The sequence below is a fragment of the Bison bison genome, unplaced genomic scaffold (genome assembly GCF_000754665.1).
Source record: "Bison bison bison isolate TAMUID 2011002044 unplaced genomic scaffold, Bison_UMD1.0 scf7180017864485, whole genome shotgun sequence".
NCBI classification, from domain to species: Eukaryota; Metazoa; Chordata; class Mammalia; order Artiodactyla; family Bovidae; genus Bison; species Bison bison.
Window position 1 is genome coordinate 1,149,389 of NW_011495045.1, and position 16,540 is coordinate 1,165,928.

A 16,540-nucleotide genomic window follows, 5' to 3' on the forward strand; every position below is an offset into this window, starting at 1 on the left:
CGGAAAAAACCCCAGACAACAACGACAACAAAAGAAATATAAAAAAATAAAGAAAGAAAAATAATGTTACAAAGTAACAAAGTTTTGCTTTCTCCAGCTGAAGATCCAAAATTAAGCAATGGGTTCCCCAAATGTTAGTTAACAGTATTATCATTCTCTGGAAATATGTGTAAGAAAGCAATTCCACGTAATGATTCCAGTCCAGACCCCACCTCTACAACTTTCCACGCATGCACAAAAAAAATTAACTTCTTTGTACCTGAGCTATCTCATTAAAGAGTAGATGCTGCTGCTGCTAAGTCGCTTCAGTTGTGTCCGACTCTGTGCGACCCCACAGACGGCAGCCCACCAGGCTCCCCCATCCCTGGGATTCTCCAAGCAGGAACACTCGAGTGCGTTGCCATTTCCTTCTCCAGTGCATGAAAGTGAAAAGTGAAAGTGAATTTGCTCAGTCGTGTCCGACTCTTAGAGACCCAATGGACTGCAGCCCACCAGGCTCCTCCGTCCAAGGAATTTTCCAGGCAAGAGTACTGGAGTGGGGTGCCATTGCCTTCTCCGAAAGAGTAGATAATAACATGTAATTTATGGAATTTTGATGAAGGTTAATATAATCTTGTTAATTGTTCAAAGTCATTAATGTTTTCTATTCCTCTTCGTCCTCCTACTTAAGAAGCAATTGAAAAATTATCATAAGTGAAAAGCTAGACTGGATTGCTTAAAAATATTTTCATAAATTTCCTTTGTGCTTTGCGTGTGTAAATGAGAAAAACAGGCTCAGTTTACACATAAACCAAAGGCCTCAGAACTAGTGGCTTCTGCACTGGCGCTGCGCCAGGCTCCGCCCGACCCCGGTCCGAGGCTGCTATTGGAAGAGGCGGCGCAGCGGGAGGAGCTGAGTCGGGGTCGCGCCGCGCCGCGCCGGCCAGCACTTCTATTTCGGAGAGAGAGGTCGGAGATCATGCCTGTGTTAGCGGCCCTTCTGCGGCGCGGCCCCCTGCTTCAGAGGCGGGTGCAGGTGAGAGGGGCTGGGACTCGCCTCGCGAGGCCTTGGCCGCGAGCGTGAGGCCGGAAGGAGCCCTCAATGAGGGCCTCGGGAAGACCCCCGCCCCCGCCCCGAACCCTGCGCTCGCGTCCAGAAGCGCAGGCTTCTACGCAGCGTTTCCATTCGCCGCGGCCCTGTCGGAGTGTAGACATCGCTTTCTAGTGTCTAGCGGGCAGGTGTTTTGATGCGCAGAATGTCCGGGGCTTGGTCTCGACCTTGCCTGACGGGTAGCGAAGTCCGCTAAAACTGCTTCCCAGCTTTTTTTCGAAACATATTTGTGAACGTTACTGTCAAGAGGTTTTAATTTCATGCCGTAGGTGATCATTTTGGGCTTACAGAGTGATAATAAATCGATGTGTCAACTCGGAGCAACTTCAGGCCTATTAGGGAAAATAAATGGCTCCTCGGTTTCTTGATGGCGTGCTGCGATTCATGGGGTCGTAAAGAGTCGGACACGACTGAGCGACTGGACTGAACTGAGCGCTTACGTACCAAGGGCGTCCAGAGCCTTGTTTCTGTTCTGGCTTCTTGTGCCAGAACAGAAACACAGGAGCGACAGCCTTGGAAGAATCTACAGTTTTCCATCCATCAGAGCAAGCTAGCTTGCACCACAGGTTTAGAGTCTGGCAAAAGCCGAGAAGTAGGTCTAGAATTTCAGGGTGTGGTTGTGAGGCGTGACTTTTCTAGTTTGGTTGGAGCAGTAAAGTTTGAAATCTAGTTCTATTGTTAAGAGTTTGAATTTGACTTAAGTCAGTGAGGACCGTTTATATTTTTGTTATTGTCATAGTTAGAGGTGTGGAACGATTTGAAGGGGGGGTGGGAATCGCAAGAGGGAAAATCACAAGAGATTGTGAAAGAATAAATGTAGAACTTGTCAAATGCAGAGTGAGAATGGAGAACCAACGGAGAAGGAAAAGTCTAAAATTAATCCTGGATGACTGAGATAATAGAAGTCAGCACATCCTGAGTTTCAAACTAGAGTTTACTAGGTGAATTAGGTGAAAACTAGGTACGTAAGTTAGTAAAAAACAAAACATAAACGAAATGCAGAACCTTCTTAATTTAGTTTAATTAACAGCTCAAAATCAAACACAAATGTTGCTGATGAGAAAAATGATGATTATATAGTGTGTGATTTGTGGTGTTCATTTGTTACTTAAATTAAGTGGTCATTTACTGAGGCATGGAGATACAGTTTGTTTTAACAGGGTTTTCAGTATTCCGTGCCATTTTGTGGAATGAAACGTAATCTCTAACCTATTAACTGGCTTTTTCTCGTTTGCCTTCGAAAACACACAGGTCTCCCTTAATCGGCAACAAACTTTTATGGACTTAAACAGAGCTTTTTGCTTTCCAACTGGAATTGCTTTTTTCTTATGGTCAAAAGAGTAGTCCTCCTTGTCACCCTTCTTTACATCCATTTCCCTTTAAACCTCTGCAGTTTGATTTCTATGCTACTCAACTGAAGAATACCAGTGCTTTTCATTTCCTGTGTTTCTTCTTCTTGACCTTTATTTACACTGTATTTGACAGTGTTGATGGGGCCTCCCTGGTAACTCTGTGGGATTCTCTGGTAGTTCAGTCCGTAAAGAATCTGCCTGTAGTGCAGGAGACGTGGTGTTCAATCCCTGGGTCAGGAAGATCCCCTGGAGAAGGAAATGGCAACCCACTCCAGTATTCTTGACACTGTTGATTATTCCCTCCTTTAAACTCCTGTCTTGCTGTTTTGAACCAAGTTCATTTTCTTTCTTTTTTTTTTTTAACTTTGAGCTTTTTATTTTGTATTGAGGTATAGCCAGTTAACAATGTTGTGGTAGTTTCAGGTGAAGAGCGAAGGAACTCAGCATTGCATATAGGTGTATCCATTCTCCCCCAAAGCCCACTCCATCCAAGCTGGCACATTACATTGAGCAGAGTTCCATGTACTACACAATAGGTCTTTGTCGGTTATCCATTTTAAATATAGCAGTATGTACATGACCTTCCCAAAGTCCCTATCTTCTCCCGCCCACCCCCTGCAACTATAAATTCATTTTCTAAGTCTCTGAGTCTTTCTGTTTTGTAAGTAACTTCATGTGTATAGTTTATTTTTAGATTCCATGTATAAGGGATGCCATATGATATTTCTCCTCCTCTGTCTGACTGACTTTTAGGTCTATCCATGTTGCTGCAAATGGCATTATTTCATTCTTTTTAATGGCTGAGTAATACTCCATTGTATATCTTTATCCATTTTATCATTTTATCGTATCCACGTCTTCTTTATCCATTCCTTTGTTGACAGACATTTAGGTTTCTTCCATGTCTTGGCTATTGTAAACAGTGCTTCAGTGAACACTGGGATATGTGTATCCTTTTGGATCATTAATTCCAGCAGTGGAATTGGAGGGGCATATGGTAGTTCTGTCTTTAGTTGTTTAAGGAACCTCCATACTGTTCTCCATAGTGGCTGTACCAATTTACATTCCCACCAACAGTGGAAGGAGGGGTGCCTTCTCTCCATACCTTTCCAACATTTGTTGTTTGTGGATTTTTTGACGATAGCCGTTTTGACTGGTGTGAAGTGATATCTCATTGTAGTATTGGTTTGCATTTCGCTAATAACTAGCAACATTAAACATCTTTTCATGTGCCTATTGGCCATCTTTTTGTCCTCTTTGGAGAAATGTTTATTCAGGTTGTCTCCCATTTTTTGAGTGGGTTGTTTTTTTGATGCTATTTTTAAGCATCCTAGGCTGTTTGTAAATTTTGGAGACTAATCCCTTAAAGGTCACATCACTTGCACATGTTTTCGCCCAGTCTGTGGGTTGTATTTTCATTTTGTTTATTGTTTCCTTTGCTGTGCAAAAGCTCTTGAGTTTAAGTAGGTCCTATTTGTTTATTTTTGCTTTTTTCCCCCATTATTATGGGAGACGGATCAAAAAAGATGTTGCTGTGAGTTATGTCAGACAGTGTTCTGCTTATGTTTTCCTCTAGGGGTTTTATAGTGTCCAGTCTCACATTTAGGTCTTTAATCCATTTTGAGCTTATTTTTGTGTATGAAGTTAAGGAATGATCTAATTTCATTTTTTTATATGTGACTGTCCAGTTTTCCCAGCACCCTTTGTTGAAGAGATTCTTTCCAACGTTGTGTAGAATCATCTTTGTCATAGATAAATTGACCATGGGCTTATTTCTGGGTTTTCTATCCTGTTCCATTGATCTATATTTCTATTTTATGCCAGTGCCATACTGTTTTGATGACTGTAGCTTTGTAGTATAGTCTGAAGTTAGGAGTCTGAGTCCCCCAGCTCCCTTTTTCTTTTTCAACATTGCTTTGACTATTTGGAGTCTTTACGTCTCCATACAAATTTTGAGATTTTTTTTTCTAGTCCTGTGAAAAATGTCATTGGTAATTTGTTAGGGATTTCATTGAATCTGTAGATTGCCTTGGGCATTAGTCATTTTGACAGTATTGATTTTTCCAACCCACTACAAGGGTATATATTTCCATCTGTGTATATCTTCTTTAATTTCTTTCATCAGCATCATATAGTTTTCAGAGTACAGGTCTTTTGTCTCCTTAAGTAGCTTTATTCCTAGGTATTTTATTCTTTTTGATGCAATGATAAATGGAATTGCTTCTTGAGTTTCTCTTTCTGATCTTTTGTTATTAGTGTATAGAGATACAACAGTTTTCTGTGTATTAATTTTGTAACCTGCAATTACCAAATTCATTGATGAGTTCTAGTAGTTTTCTGATGGCATCTTTAGGATCTTCTATGTATAGTATTCTGTCATCTGCGAGCAGTGACAGGTTAACTTCTTTTCCAGTTTGGATTCCCTTTACCTGTTTTTCTTCTCTGATTGCTTTAGCTAGGATGTCCAAAATTATGTTGAATAAAAGTGGTCCTTTGCCGGGGACCAGCACCGGCTGATCCAGGGTATTCGAAGGAGAGACGGCGTAGGCGAAGATCAGGCAACAATTGCTTAATTAAATGTTAATTAAGGATATAAAGACTAATAGAATGAGGATAGCTCAGTGAAGAAATTCAGTGGAGAAAAGAGGTTGAGTAATTCAGCCAGAAGGTAAGAGAAAGAACGACATGGTGAGACCAAGTTTCGGTGAACAAGGCCCGCACTTTATTTTCCAAAGTAGTTTTTATACCTTAAGTTATGCATAGAGGATAATGGGGGAAGGGGTAGAGTCAGGCAGCAAGCCAGGCTTTCTTCCTGCAAACTTATCATATGCAAAAGTTTAGGTGATTTGCATCATCTTCTGGCCCGGAGGCCTGTTAACATTTTAAGACCTTCTCTTCAGAAAACTTATTTTTCTCTAAAGGTGATTGGTCAGGAGCCACCCTCCAAAAGCATTAGATAAAGTTGCATTCCTACAGAGCAAAGGTGTGGTGGGCTACAACAAGAAAAAGAGTTAACTCAAGGGTCCCAGGTTACAAACATTAAAGCTACTATTTACACCAATTATATTAATCAATACACTGCCAGGGACACAGCAGGTAAGGGATATGGAAACTTAGCAGCAAACATTGGCCCAACAAGTGAAAATCCCTTCACCAATACAATTTCTAATCAATCTTTTAACTACTCAAAAGAATCTGTGTTTAGACAGTTTAGAACATCTCCTGCCTCACAGTTGGGAGGCTCTGAACAATCACATGTGGCTGGAAAAACCTATTCAGGCAGGCTAGAGGATTTCCAAAGGAGTTTGTAGGTTAAACACTGTCACACCCAGGAATTATTAACTGGAGCTGTAAGCTAACTCTTTTTTCAGAGAGGTAGTGGGAGTCAGAGGTGTAGGTGAAAGCACAAAGCAGAAAGTAGGCAGACTCTGGTTTTGGGTGTAAATGCTCAAGAATTTCCAGGGGGACTCCTGAGGCTTGATCCCGCCTTTGCGTATGCCGAGCCTCCTTCCTCATGACCTTTGTCATGGGCGGAGTTCCTCACGCTGGCTACCGGCAGTGATAGAATTCCAGTTGAGCTATTCCAGATCCTGAAAGATGATGCTGTGGAAAGTGCTGCACTCAACATGCAATATGCACTCAATATGCAATATGCCGGCTCCCGGCAGTCCTTTTCATGTTTGTCTTGTTCTTGGTCTTAGAGGGAATGTGTTTACCTTTTCACCACTGAGTTTGATGCTAGCTGTAGATTTGTCATATCTGGCCTGTTGAGGTATATAGCCTCTATGTCCACTTTCTGGAGAGTTTTTATCATAAATGGGTGATGAAATCAAAAACTTTTTCTGCATCTACTGAATGATCATATGGTTTTCATTCTTCAATTTGTTGATGTGGTGTATCACATTTATTGATTTGGGGATGTTGAAAAATCCTTACATCTCTCGGATGGATACCAGAGATCATGATCTCTGATCGCAGTGTATGATCTTTTTAATGTATTTTTGGATATGAATTGTTAGTATTTTGTTGAGGATTTTGGAATCTATGTTCATCAGTGATCCTGTCCTGTAAATTTCTTTTTTGTGGTATCTTTGTCTGGTTTTGGTTTTGGGGTGATGGTGGCCTCATAAAATGAGTTTGGAAGTGTTCCTTCCTCTGCAACTTTTTGGAACACTTTCAGAAGGGTAGGTGTTAACTCTTCTCTAAATATTTGATAAAAATTCAACTGTGAAGCTGTAGGGTCCTGAACTTTCGTTTGTTGGGAGGTTTTTAATCATCGTTTCAATTTTAGTGCTTCTGATTGGCCTGTTTATATTTTCTGTTTCTTCCTGGTTCATCTGAGGGAGACTGTACCTTTCTAAGAATGTGTCCCTTTCTTCCAAGTGTCTGTTTTATTGGCATACAGTATTTATAGTGGTCTCTTATGACCCTTAGTATTTCTGTGGAGTCAGCTGTAGCTTCATTTTCATTTTTAATTACTCTGATTTGAGTCCTCTCCCCCTTTTTTTTTTTTTTTGATGAGTCTGGCTAATGGTTTATAAATTTTCTTTACCTTTCCAAGAACCAGCTTTTAGTTTTATTGATCTCTGAGATTGTTTTCTTTGTCTCTATTTCATTTAATTCTGCTCTGATCTTTATGATTTCTTTCTTTCTACTAACTTTATGTTTGTTCTTCTTTCTCTAGCTGTTTTAAATATAAGGTTAGATTGTTTAGTTGAAATTTATCTTGTTTCTTGGGGTAAGATTTTATTGCTCTAAACTTCCCTCTTAGAACTGCTTTAGCTGTATCCCATAAGTTTTGGACCATTGTGCTTTCATTTTCATTTGTCTCTAGGTCTTTTTGTTTTTCTTCTTCTTTGATTTCCTCAGTGATCCAGTGGTTGTTTGGTAGCACACTGTTTAGCTGCCAAGTGTTTGTGTTTCTTCGAGTTTTTTTCCTTGTTTATTTTTAATCTCATAGTGTTGTGATCAGAAAGGATGCTTGATATGATTTCAGTTTTCTTAAATTTACTAAGGCTTGCCTTGTGGCCCAGCATGTGGTCAATCCTTGAGAATGTTCCTTGTGCACTTGAGAAGAATGAGTAGTCTGCTGCTTTTGCATGGAATGCTCTATAAATATCAATTAAGCCTAATTCATCTAAAGTGTCAATTAAGGCCTGAATTTCCTTATTGATTTTCTGTCTGGATCATCTGTCCATTGATGAAATTGGGGTATTAAAGTCCACCCCATTATCATGTTACTGTCAATTTGTGCCTTTATGTTTGTTTGTATTTGCCTTACATATTGAGGTGCCTATATATTTATAATTGTTATATCTTATTCTTAGATTGAACCCTTAATCATTATGTACTGTCCTTCTTTGTCTCTTATAACAGTCTTTGTTTGAAAGTCTGTTTTGTCGGATATGAATATTACTGCTCTAGCTTTCTTATGATTTCCATTTGCATGAAATACCTTCTCCCATCCCCTTACTTTCAGTCTGAAAGTGTCCACATGTTTGAGGTGGGTCTCTTGTAGACAGCATAGATATGGGTTTTATTTTTTTTTATCCACCCAGCCAGTCTATGTCTTTTGGTTGGTGCATTTAATCCATTTACACGTAAGATAATTATTGATGTGTATGATCCTACATACATAGGACTTCGCAGGTGGCTCAGTAAGTAAAGAATCTGCCTGCAATATGGAAGACCTGGGTTCGATCCATGGGTAGGGAAAATTGCCTGGAAGAGGGCATGGCAACGCACTCCAGTATTTTTGCCTGGAGAATCCCCATGGACAGAGGAGCCTGGCGGGCTGCAGCCCATAGGGTCACAGAGTGTCAGATGTGACTGAGCAACTAAGCACACACAGCACACGATCCTGTTCAGTTCAGTCCTGTCTGACTCTTTGCAACCCCATGGACTGCGTACGCCAGGCTTCCCTGTCCATCACCAACTCCCAGAGCCTGCTCAAACTCATGTCCATTGAGTCCGTGATGCCATCCAACCATCTCATCCTCTGCTGTCCCCTTCTCCTCCTGCCTTCAGTCTTTCCTGGAATCAGGGTCTTTTCCAATGAGTCAGTTCTTCACGTTAGGTGTCCAGAGTATTGGAGCTTCAGTTTCAGCATCAGTCCTTCCAGTGAGTGTTCAGGACTGAATTCCTTTAGGATTGACAGGATTGATCTCCTTGCAGTCCAAGGGACTCTCAAGAATCTTCTCCAACACCACAGTTCAAGAGCATCAGTTCTTCAGCGCTCAGCTTTCTTTACAGTCCAACTCTCACATCCATATAAGGCTACTGGAAAAACCATAGCTTTGACTATATGGACCTTTGTTGGCAAAGTAACGTCTCTGCTTTTTAATATGCTGGCTAGGTTGGTCATAGCTTTTCTTCCAAGGAGCATGTGTCTTTAATTAATTTCATGGCTGCAGTCACCATCTGCAGTGATTTTGCAGCTCAAGAAAATAAAGTCGTCACTGTTTCCATTGTTTCCCCATCTATTTGCCATGAAGTGATGGGACAGATGCCATGATCTTAGTTTTTCGAATGTTGAGTTTTAAGCCAACTTTTTCACTCTTCTCTTTCACTTTCATCAAGAGGCTCTTTAGTTCTTCTTTGCTTTCTGCCATTACAGTGTTCTCATTTGCACATCTGAGGTTATTGATATTTCTCCTGGCAACCTTGATTCCAGCTTGTGCTTCATCCAGCTAGGCATTTCACACAATGGACTCTGCATATACATTAAAAAAACAGGGTGACAATATACAACCTTGACATAAACCTTTCCCAATTTGGAACCAGTCCATTGTTCCATGTCAAGTTCTAACTTTTGCTTCTTGACCTGCATACAGATTTCTCAGGAGGCAAGTAAGGTGGTCTGGTATTCCCATCTCTTGAAGAATTTTCCACAATTTGATGTGATCCACAAAGTCAAAGGCTTTAACCTCGTCAATAAAGGAGATGTAGATGTGTTTCTGGAACTCCCTTGCTTTTTCTGTGATTCAGTGGATGTTGGCAATTTGATCTCTGGTTCTTCTGCCTTTTCTAAATCCAGCTTGAACATCTGGCATTTTTTGGATCATGTATTGTTGAAGTCTATCTTGGATAATTTTGAGCATGACTTTGCTATCATGTGAGATGAGTGCAATTGTCCTGTAGTTTTAACATTCTTTGGCAATCCCCTTCTTTGGGACTGGAATGAAAAGTGACTTTCCAGTCCTGTTGCCACTGCTGAGTTTTCCAAATTTACTGGCACATTGAGTGCAGCACTTTAACAGCATCATCTTTTAGGATTTGAAATAGCTCAGGTGGAATTCCATGACTTCCACTAGCTTTGTTCGTAGTGATGCTTCCTAAGGCCCACTTGACTTTGCACTCTAGCTTGACTAGCTCTTGGTGAGTGATCATACAATTGTGGTTATCTGGGTCATTAAGATCTTTCTTGTATAGTTCTTCTGTGTATTATTGCCACCTTTTTTTTTTTATTATCTTCTCCTTCTGTTAGGTCTATATACCATTTCTATCTTCTAGGTGCCCATCTTTGCATAACATTTTTTCTTGGTGTCTCTAATTTTCTTGATGAGGTCTCTGGTCTTTCCCATTCTATTGTTTCACTCTATTTCTTTGCATTGTTCACTTAGGAAGGCTTACTTGTCTCCCCTTGCTATTCTTTGGAACTCTGCAATCAGGTGGATATATCTTTACTTTTCTGCATTTCCTTTCACTTCTCTTTTTTTCTCAGCTATTTGTAAAGCCTCCTCAGACAACTATTTTGCCTTTTTGCATTTCTTTTTTTGGGGTGGGTTTTGATCACTGCCTCTTGTACAGTGTCGGGAACCTTGTCCATAGTTCTTCAGGCACTCTGTCTATCAGATCTAATCCCTTGAATCTATTTGTCCCTTCCGCTGTATAATCATAAGGGATTTGATTTAGGTCAGACCTTAATGACCTAGTGGTTTTCCCTACTTTCTTCAATTTAAGTCTGAATTTTGCAATAAGGAATTCATGATCTAAGCCACAGTCAAGCTCCCAGTCTTGTTTTTGCTGACTGTATAGAGCTTCTCCATCTTTGACTACAAAGAATATAATCAATCTGAATTTGGTACTGGCCATCTGGTGATGTCCATGTATAGAGTCTGCTCTTGTGTTGTTGGAAGAGGGTGTTTGCTATGACCAGCACATTCTCTTGGCAACACTTTGTTAGCCTTTGCCCTACTTCATTTTGTACTCCAAGGCCAAATTTGCCTGTTACCTTAGATATCTTTTGACTTTGTACTTTTGTATCCAGTCCCCTATGATGAAAAGGACATCTTTTTTTGCTGTTGTTATTTCTAGAAAACCTTGTAGGTTTTCATGGAAGACCTTCAGCTTCTTCAGCATTAGTGGTTGGGGCATAGACCTGGATTACTGTGATATTGAATGGTTTGCCTTGGAAATAAACAGAGATGGTTCTGTCATATTTGAGATTGCACCCAAGTACTGCATTTATGACTCTTGTTGAGAGCTACTCCATTTCTTCTAATGGATTCTTGCCCACAGTAGTAGATATAATGGTCATCTAAATTAAATTCTCCCATTCTGGTCCATTTTAGTTCACTGATTGCTAAAATGCTGATGTTCACTGTTGCCATCTCCTGTTTGACCACTTCCAATTTACACTGATTCATGGACCCAGCATTCCAGGTTCCTATGCAATATTGTTCTTATAGCATCACATTTTACTTTCACCATTAGACACATCCACAACTGGGTGTTGTTTCTACTTTGGCTCAGCCTCTTCATTCTTTCTGGGGCTATTTCTCTGCTCTTTTCCAGTAGCATATTGGACACCTAGTGACCTGGGGAGTTCATCTTTCAGTGTCCTATCTTTTTGCCTTTTCATACTGTTCGTGGGGTTCTCAAGGCAAGAATGCTGTGGTGGTTTGCCATTCCCTTTTGCAGTGGACCGTTATATCATATGTATGTATATGTAAACCATATATATCCATAATAGGGTGATACTGCTTGGGTTTGAAATCCCATGTCTGCACCTTGTTGGCTCTGTGACTCTAGGCAGGTTACTTGACCTGCCAGTGCTTACATTTCTTTACCTGTAAAATAAGAATAATGATACCCACCCATTAGCTTGTTCTGTATATAAAACATGCTCCATATCCATCTGTTTGTATCCACCCCACTTGTGACCTCCCTAGCGTTTGCCACGTGAGCTCTTGCCCAGTCTCCTTCCCCTTTTTACTCCCGCTCCTACAGTTATTCTGTACACTTCAGCCAGAGTGGTCTTTTTATAATAGTAAAGCCTTCAGTGGCTTCTTGTTACACAGACTAGAGTCCAGACTCCTTCTCAGGCCCTGTTTGGTCACTGCTTGCTTCTTTAGTCTCAGCCAGACTGTCTGTTCTCTTGAGTATGTGGCTCCCACTACACTAGTCCACTTTTTCTACTTATGCATGTGTCACGTTTGTTCCTAAGTTAAGGCCTTTGTCCTAGTTCTTCCTAATGCCTCAGATGCTCTTTCCCTAGACTTTTCCCAGGCCGATTCTCTTAATATTCATTTTCTCAGCTCCAGTGACACCTCCAGAGAGCCCTTTTCTGACCATCCTATGTAAAACAGGCCCTCATTCTGTAACTCATTATCCCATTTTGTTGACTTCAAAATGTACTTACCCTACCTGAAATGTTTTTCAGAGGTACTAGTAAGACCAGACTTTGTTTATTTGTTAAGTGTTTCTTGTCATCATTGGGATAAAAAAATAAAATTAGTCTCTTCTTGAAACTCACAGGCTGATAGGGAGACAGTCAGGCTAGTGAGGGAATTATATGTTCGGGAAAATAGAGCATGCTTATAGGTGTGCTGCAGAAGCTAAGATTGAAGTGCCTGCCTGCATTGTCAGGGGTGGTCTCTAGAGTGCTTGGAGCAGATGAGCTGTCCTTGAAAGATGATTGTGACATGCAAATAAAATTTAAGTGGCCATGTTCATTCATCATGTGTCTTGATCCTACTATAATTTTGCCATTCCTGGGATACTTAATGAGCTCTAGGCATTATGCCAAGTGACAAGGATATAACAGTGAGCCAGGAAGGTGGAAGAGAGGATTCTTGTATTATGTGCAGAGAAAATAAATATATACACCTTGTATTTACACAGTATGAGAAGTGCTTTAGAGGAAATAATCATGTTGAAATAGAAGCTGACTTAAAAGTAGTCAGGGAGAGGTACTGTGTGGTTGTGTTGTTTGAGCTGAATCTGAAGAACAAAAATGAACCAGGCAAGGCAAGCTGGAGAAGGATTGTTAAGTGGTAGAGACACACTGTAAAGAGCTTGAGGTGGAAATGGGTTCAGAACAAAGAGGAGGCTGGTGTGGCTGGCACAGAATAAGAGTGGTATGGATGGAAAGAAAGTCAGGAGCCAGATCATACCATCCAGGTCATTAGGAGCTCCAGTTCCAAGAGCCAGGAATTTGTAGAGTAAGGGATAAACTTTGGATATCATTCCAAGGGCAGTGGAAAGCCATCACAGGATTTTAACCAGGAGAATGATACAATCTGATTTATGTTTTACATGCACGTGTGTGTGTGTGTGTATGTTGATTTTGCTTTTTGGTCCGTACCATGCAGCTTATGGGATCTTAATTCCCTTGGGATCTCAATTCCCTGATCAAGGATTGAACCTGAGCCACAGCAGTGAAAGTGCCAAGTTCTAACCATTGGATCTCTAGGAAACTCCCTGATTTACGTTTTAAAAACTAGATGCACTGAAGAAGGGAAATCGGGGATGCAGGAAATGAAGTAGAGGCTGTAACAGTGGCAAGAAATGGTGGCTGTGCAGATGAAGTAAAGTGGAAGAATTTAGGTATAATTTAGACACAATATTGACAGTACCTGTGATAGAATATCTCTGACTATTAGGCTTAGATGGAGGGTGAGTCCTTAGATTTTTGGCTTAGCTCCTGGGCAGATTGTGATGTGATGTCCTCAGGTGGGAAATACTGGAAAGAAACTAGTGTTCTAGCGTGGCAATTGAGAGCCATGTGCTGGACAGTAAAATCAGGCTAATCAAGTTGGCACTTGGATATATGAGTCTGGAGGTCAATTGAGTGGTCAAGACTAGAGATAGAAATTTGGAAATCATCAGGACATAATTGCTGTTTAAAGCCGTGGGGCTAGATATGATTATGGAGACAGTTAAGTTTGAAAATGAAAAGGGGCCTGGAACAAAGCCCTGGGACATTCCAGCAGTTAAAGGTTGGAAAGGGAATGATAGGGAGGCTGAAGAAAATAACTAGACAAATAAGAGGTGGACCACAAGATTGTGTTAAGATGGAAGCCAAGAAAAAGGGTTTGGGTAATGGTTTATACATATTACCTCATTTCATTCTCACAACTACTTGTGCAGAGTATTTTAGAAAACCAAGGTTAACACTAAAGAATACTCAGTTTCTCAGTCTGTCGAAGGATGGGATAAGGGGAGGGGAGGGAGACTCAAGGGAGGGAGCATCACTACAAACAAAGCTAATGGAAATGATAGAATTCCAGCTGAGCTATTTCAAATCCTAAAGGATGATGCTGTTAAAGTGCTGCACTCAATGTGGCAGCAAATTTGGAAAACTTAGCAGTGGCCACAGGACTGGAAAAGGTCAGTTTTCATTCCAGTCCCAAAGAAGGGGAATGCCAAAGAAAGTTAAAACTACAGCACAATTGCACTCATCTCACATGATAGCAAAGTCATGCTTAAAATTATCCAAGATAGACTTCAACAGTACGTGAACTGAAAAATTCCAGATGTTCAAGCTGGATTTAGAAAAGGAGAGGAACCAGAAATCAAATTGCCAACATCCATTGGATCATAGAAAAAGCAAGAGAATTCCAGAAACACATCTACTTCTGCTTTATTGATTATGCCAAAGCCTTTGATTGTGTAAATCACAACAAACTGCAGAAAATTCTTCAAGAGATGGAAATACCAGACCACCTTACCTGTCTCCTGAGAAATCTGTATGGAGGTCAAGAAGCAACAGTTATAACTGGACATGGAACAATGGACTGGTTCCAAATTGGGAAAGGAGTATGTCAAGGCTGTATATTGTCACCCTGCTCTTTTAACTTATATGTAGAGTACATTATGTGAAATGCCAGGCTGGATGAAGCACAAGTTGGAATCAAGATTGCCGGGAGAAATATCAGTAACCTCAAATATGCAGATGGCACCACCCTTATGGCAGAAAGTGAAGAGGAACTGAAGAGCCTTTTGATGAAAGTGAAAGAGAAGAGTGAAAAAGCTGGCTTAAAACTCAACATTCAAAAAACTAGGATCATGGCATCCTGTCCCATCACTTCATGGCAAATAGATGGGGAAACAATGGAAACAGTCACAGACTTTATTTTTTGGGGCTCCAAAATCACTGCAGATGGTGACTGCAGCCATGAAACTAAAACACTCTTGCTCCTTGGAAGAAAAGCTATGACAAATCTAGCCAGCATATTAAAAAGCAGAGACATTACTTTGCTGACAAAGATCTGTCTAGTCAAAGCTACAGTTTTTCCAGTAGTCATGTATGGATATGAGAGTTGGAGTATAAAGATGGCTGAACATTGAATAATTGATGCTTTTGAGCTGTGATGTTGGAGAAGACTCTTGAGAGTCCCTTGGACTGCAAGGAGATCCAACCAGCCCATCCTAAAGGAGATCAGTCCTGAATATTCATTGGAAAGACTGATCCTGAAGCTAAAACTTCATTACTTTGGCCACCTGAAGTGAAGAACTAACTCATTGGAAAAGACCCTGATGCTGGAAAAGATTGAAGGTAGGAGGAGAAGGGGACGACAGAGGATGAGATGGTTGCATGGCATCACCGACTCGATGGACACGAGTTTGAGCAAGCTCCAGGAGTTAGTGATGGACAGGGAAGCCTGGTGTGCTATAGTCCGTGGGGTCTCAAGAGTCAGACATAACTGAGTGACTGAAGTGAGGCAGACTCAAGAGACTCACTCATATATATGTAATTGTGACAGATTTGCATGGTTATATGACAGTAACCAACACATATCTTTAAGTAATTTTCTACCAATTAAAAAAAAAAAGAAAAGGGAAAACTTAGCTGGTAAACCCAGGCTCTTAACCACTGTGGGTGTTTCCCAAGAAAGAAAAGTGAGTCCCAGGTTGCCATGAGGATGAGATGAACATACCGAGGTCTTTATTGGATTTTGCTATCCAGATATTGTTAATCTTGCTCAAAGCCAACAGTGGGATAGATAAAAGCCAGACTGAGTGGACTGAATAGTAAATAGGAGGTGATGACAGGAGACATATTCTAGATAACTTGGAGAACTTCTCTTGTATGGAGGAGCTAAGAAATGGGGTGAATGCTCAGTGGAACTCTGGGTTAAGAGATGTTTGTTTGTCTTTAATTCTTTTAGTTGGGAGGAGCCAGAGACTATTACTGTGCTTGCAGAATAGTCGAGGAGTAAAGGGGATGAATGATGGAAGAGGGAATGGTTAACTGAAGATGTGGCACCTTTGAAAAAGCAACTGAAATGGGATCCTGGGCAAAGTGGAGAGGCCCAGGGAACTTAGTTAAAGAGAACCAGAAACTTCAAAGAGGTTTAGAAAAGGCTCTTTGATTGCAAGGAAAAATATCCACACTAGCTAAGTAGAAAGTGGCTTATTTGAAGATATACGCTAGGTAAGCTCTTGGACATCCAAAGTTAGGAAATAAAGTGAAGCTGGCCTTGGTGTGGAAGCCTATCTAGAAAATCGTTAACTAGGTTACCTTGTTTTGTCTTTTGTAGTATGCCATGGTCTTTCCTTCCTTTCTGAGTGTATATGTTACATTCCCTTGCTTCTCTGGTTACTCATGGCTTTTCTCTTTACTGTAACCTCTGCTTTTACATGGCATTGCTAACTAACTCTAGCCCCTTGGCCCTTTCACTTCCAGTGCCCATCCTCCAGATGATCAGGTTTCTCAGAGTGCTAGCTTAGTTCATTCCATTTGTGAAATGGGGCATAGTTCATTCCATTTTTGGTCCATCAGCTCTGGCCAGTGGGAGGAGGATGGGAATCACCTTGTAGGTACTTAGGGCTGTCCCTCCCAGACTCTCTGAGTAAAGGGTGTAGTTGGAAA

The 16,540-nt window shown here is 40.8% G+C and overlaps 1 protein-coding gene across 2 annotated transcripts in view; it reads left to right on the forward strand.

The window, feature by feature from the left end:
- Positions 1-879: 879 nt before the first annotated feature.
- Positions 880-16,540, forward strand: part of ACAT1 (acetyl-CoA acetyltransferase 1) — a 29,208-nt gene continuing 13,547 nt past the window's right edge. The window contains exon 1 of one of the 2 annotated variants that reach the window (XM_010862835.1): positions 880-1,015. In XM_010862835.1, the coding sequence (XP_010861137.1) occupies positions 959-1,015 (57 nt within the window). In that variant the 5' untranslated portion in view covers positions 880-958. The remainder of the gene's footprint in view (positions 1,016-16,540) is intronic. The other variant, XM_010862834.1, reaches the window with a different exon arrangement.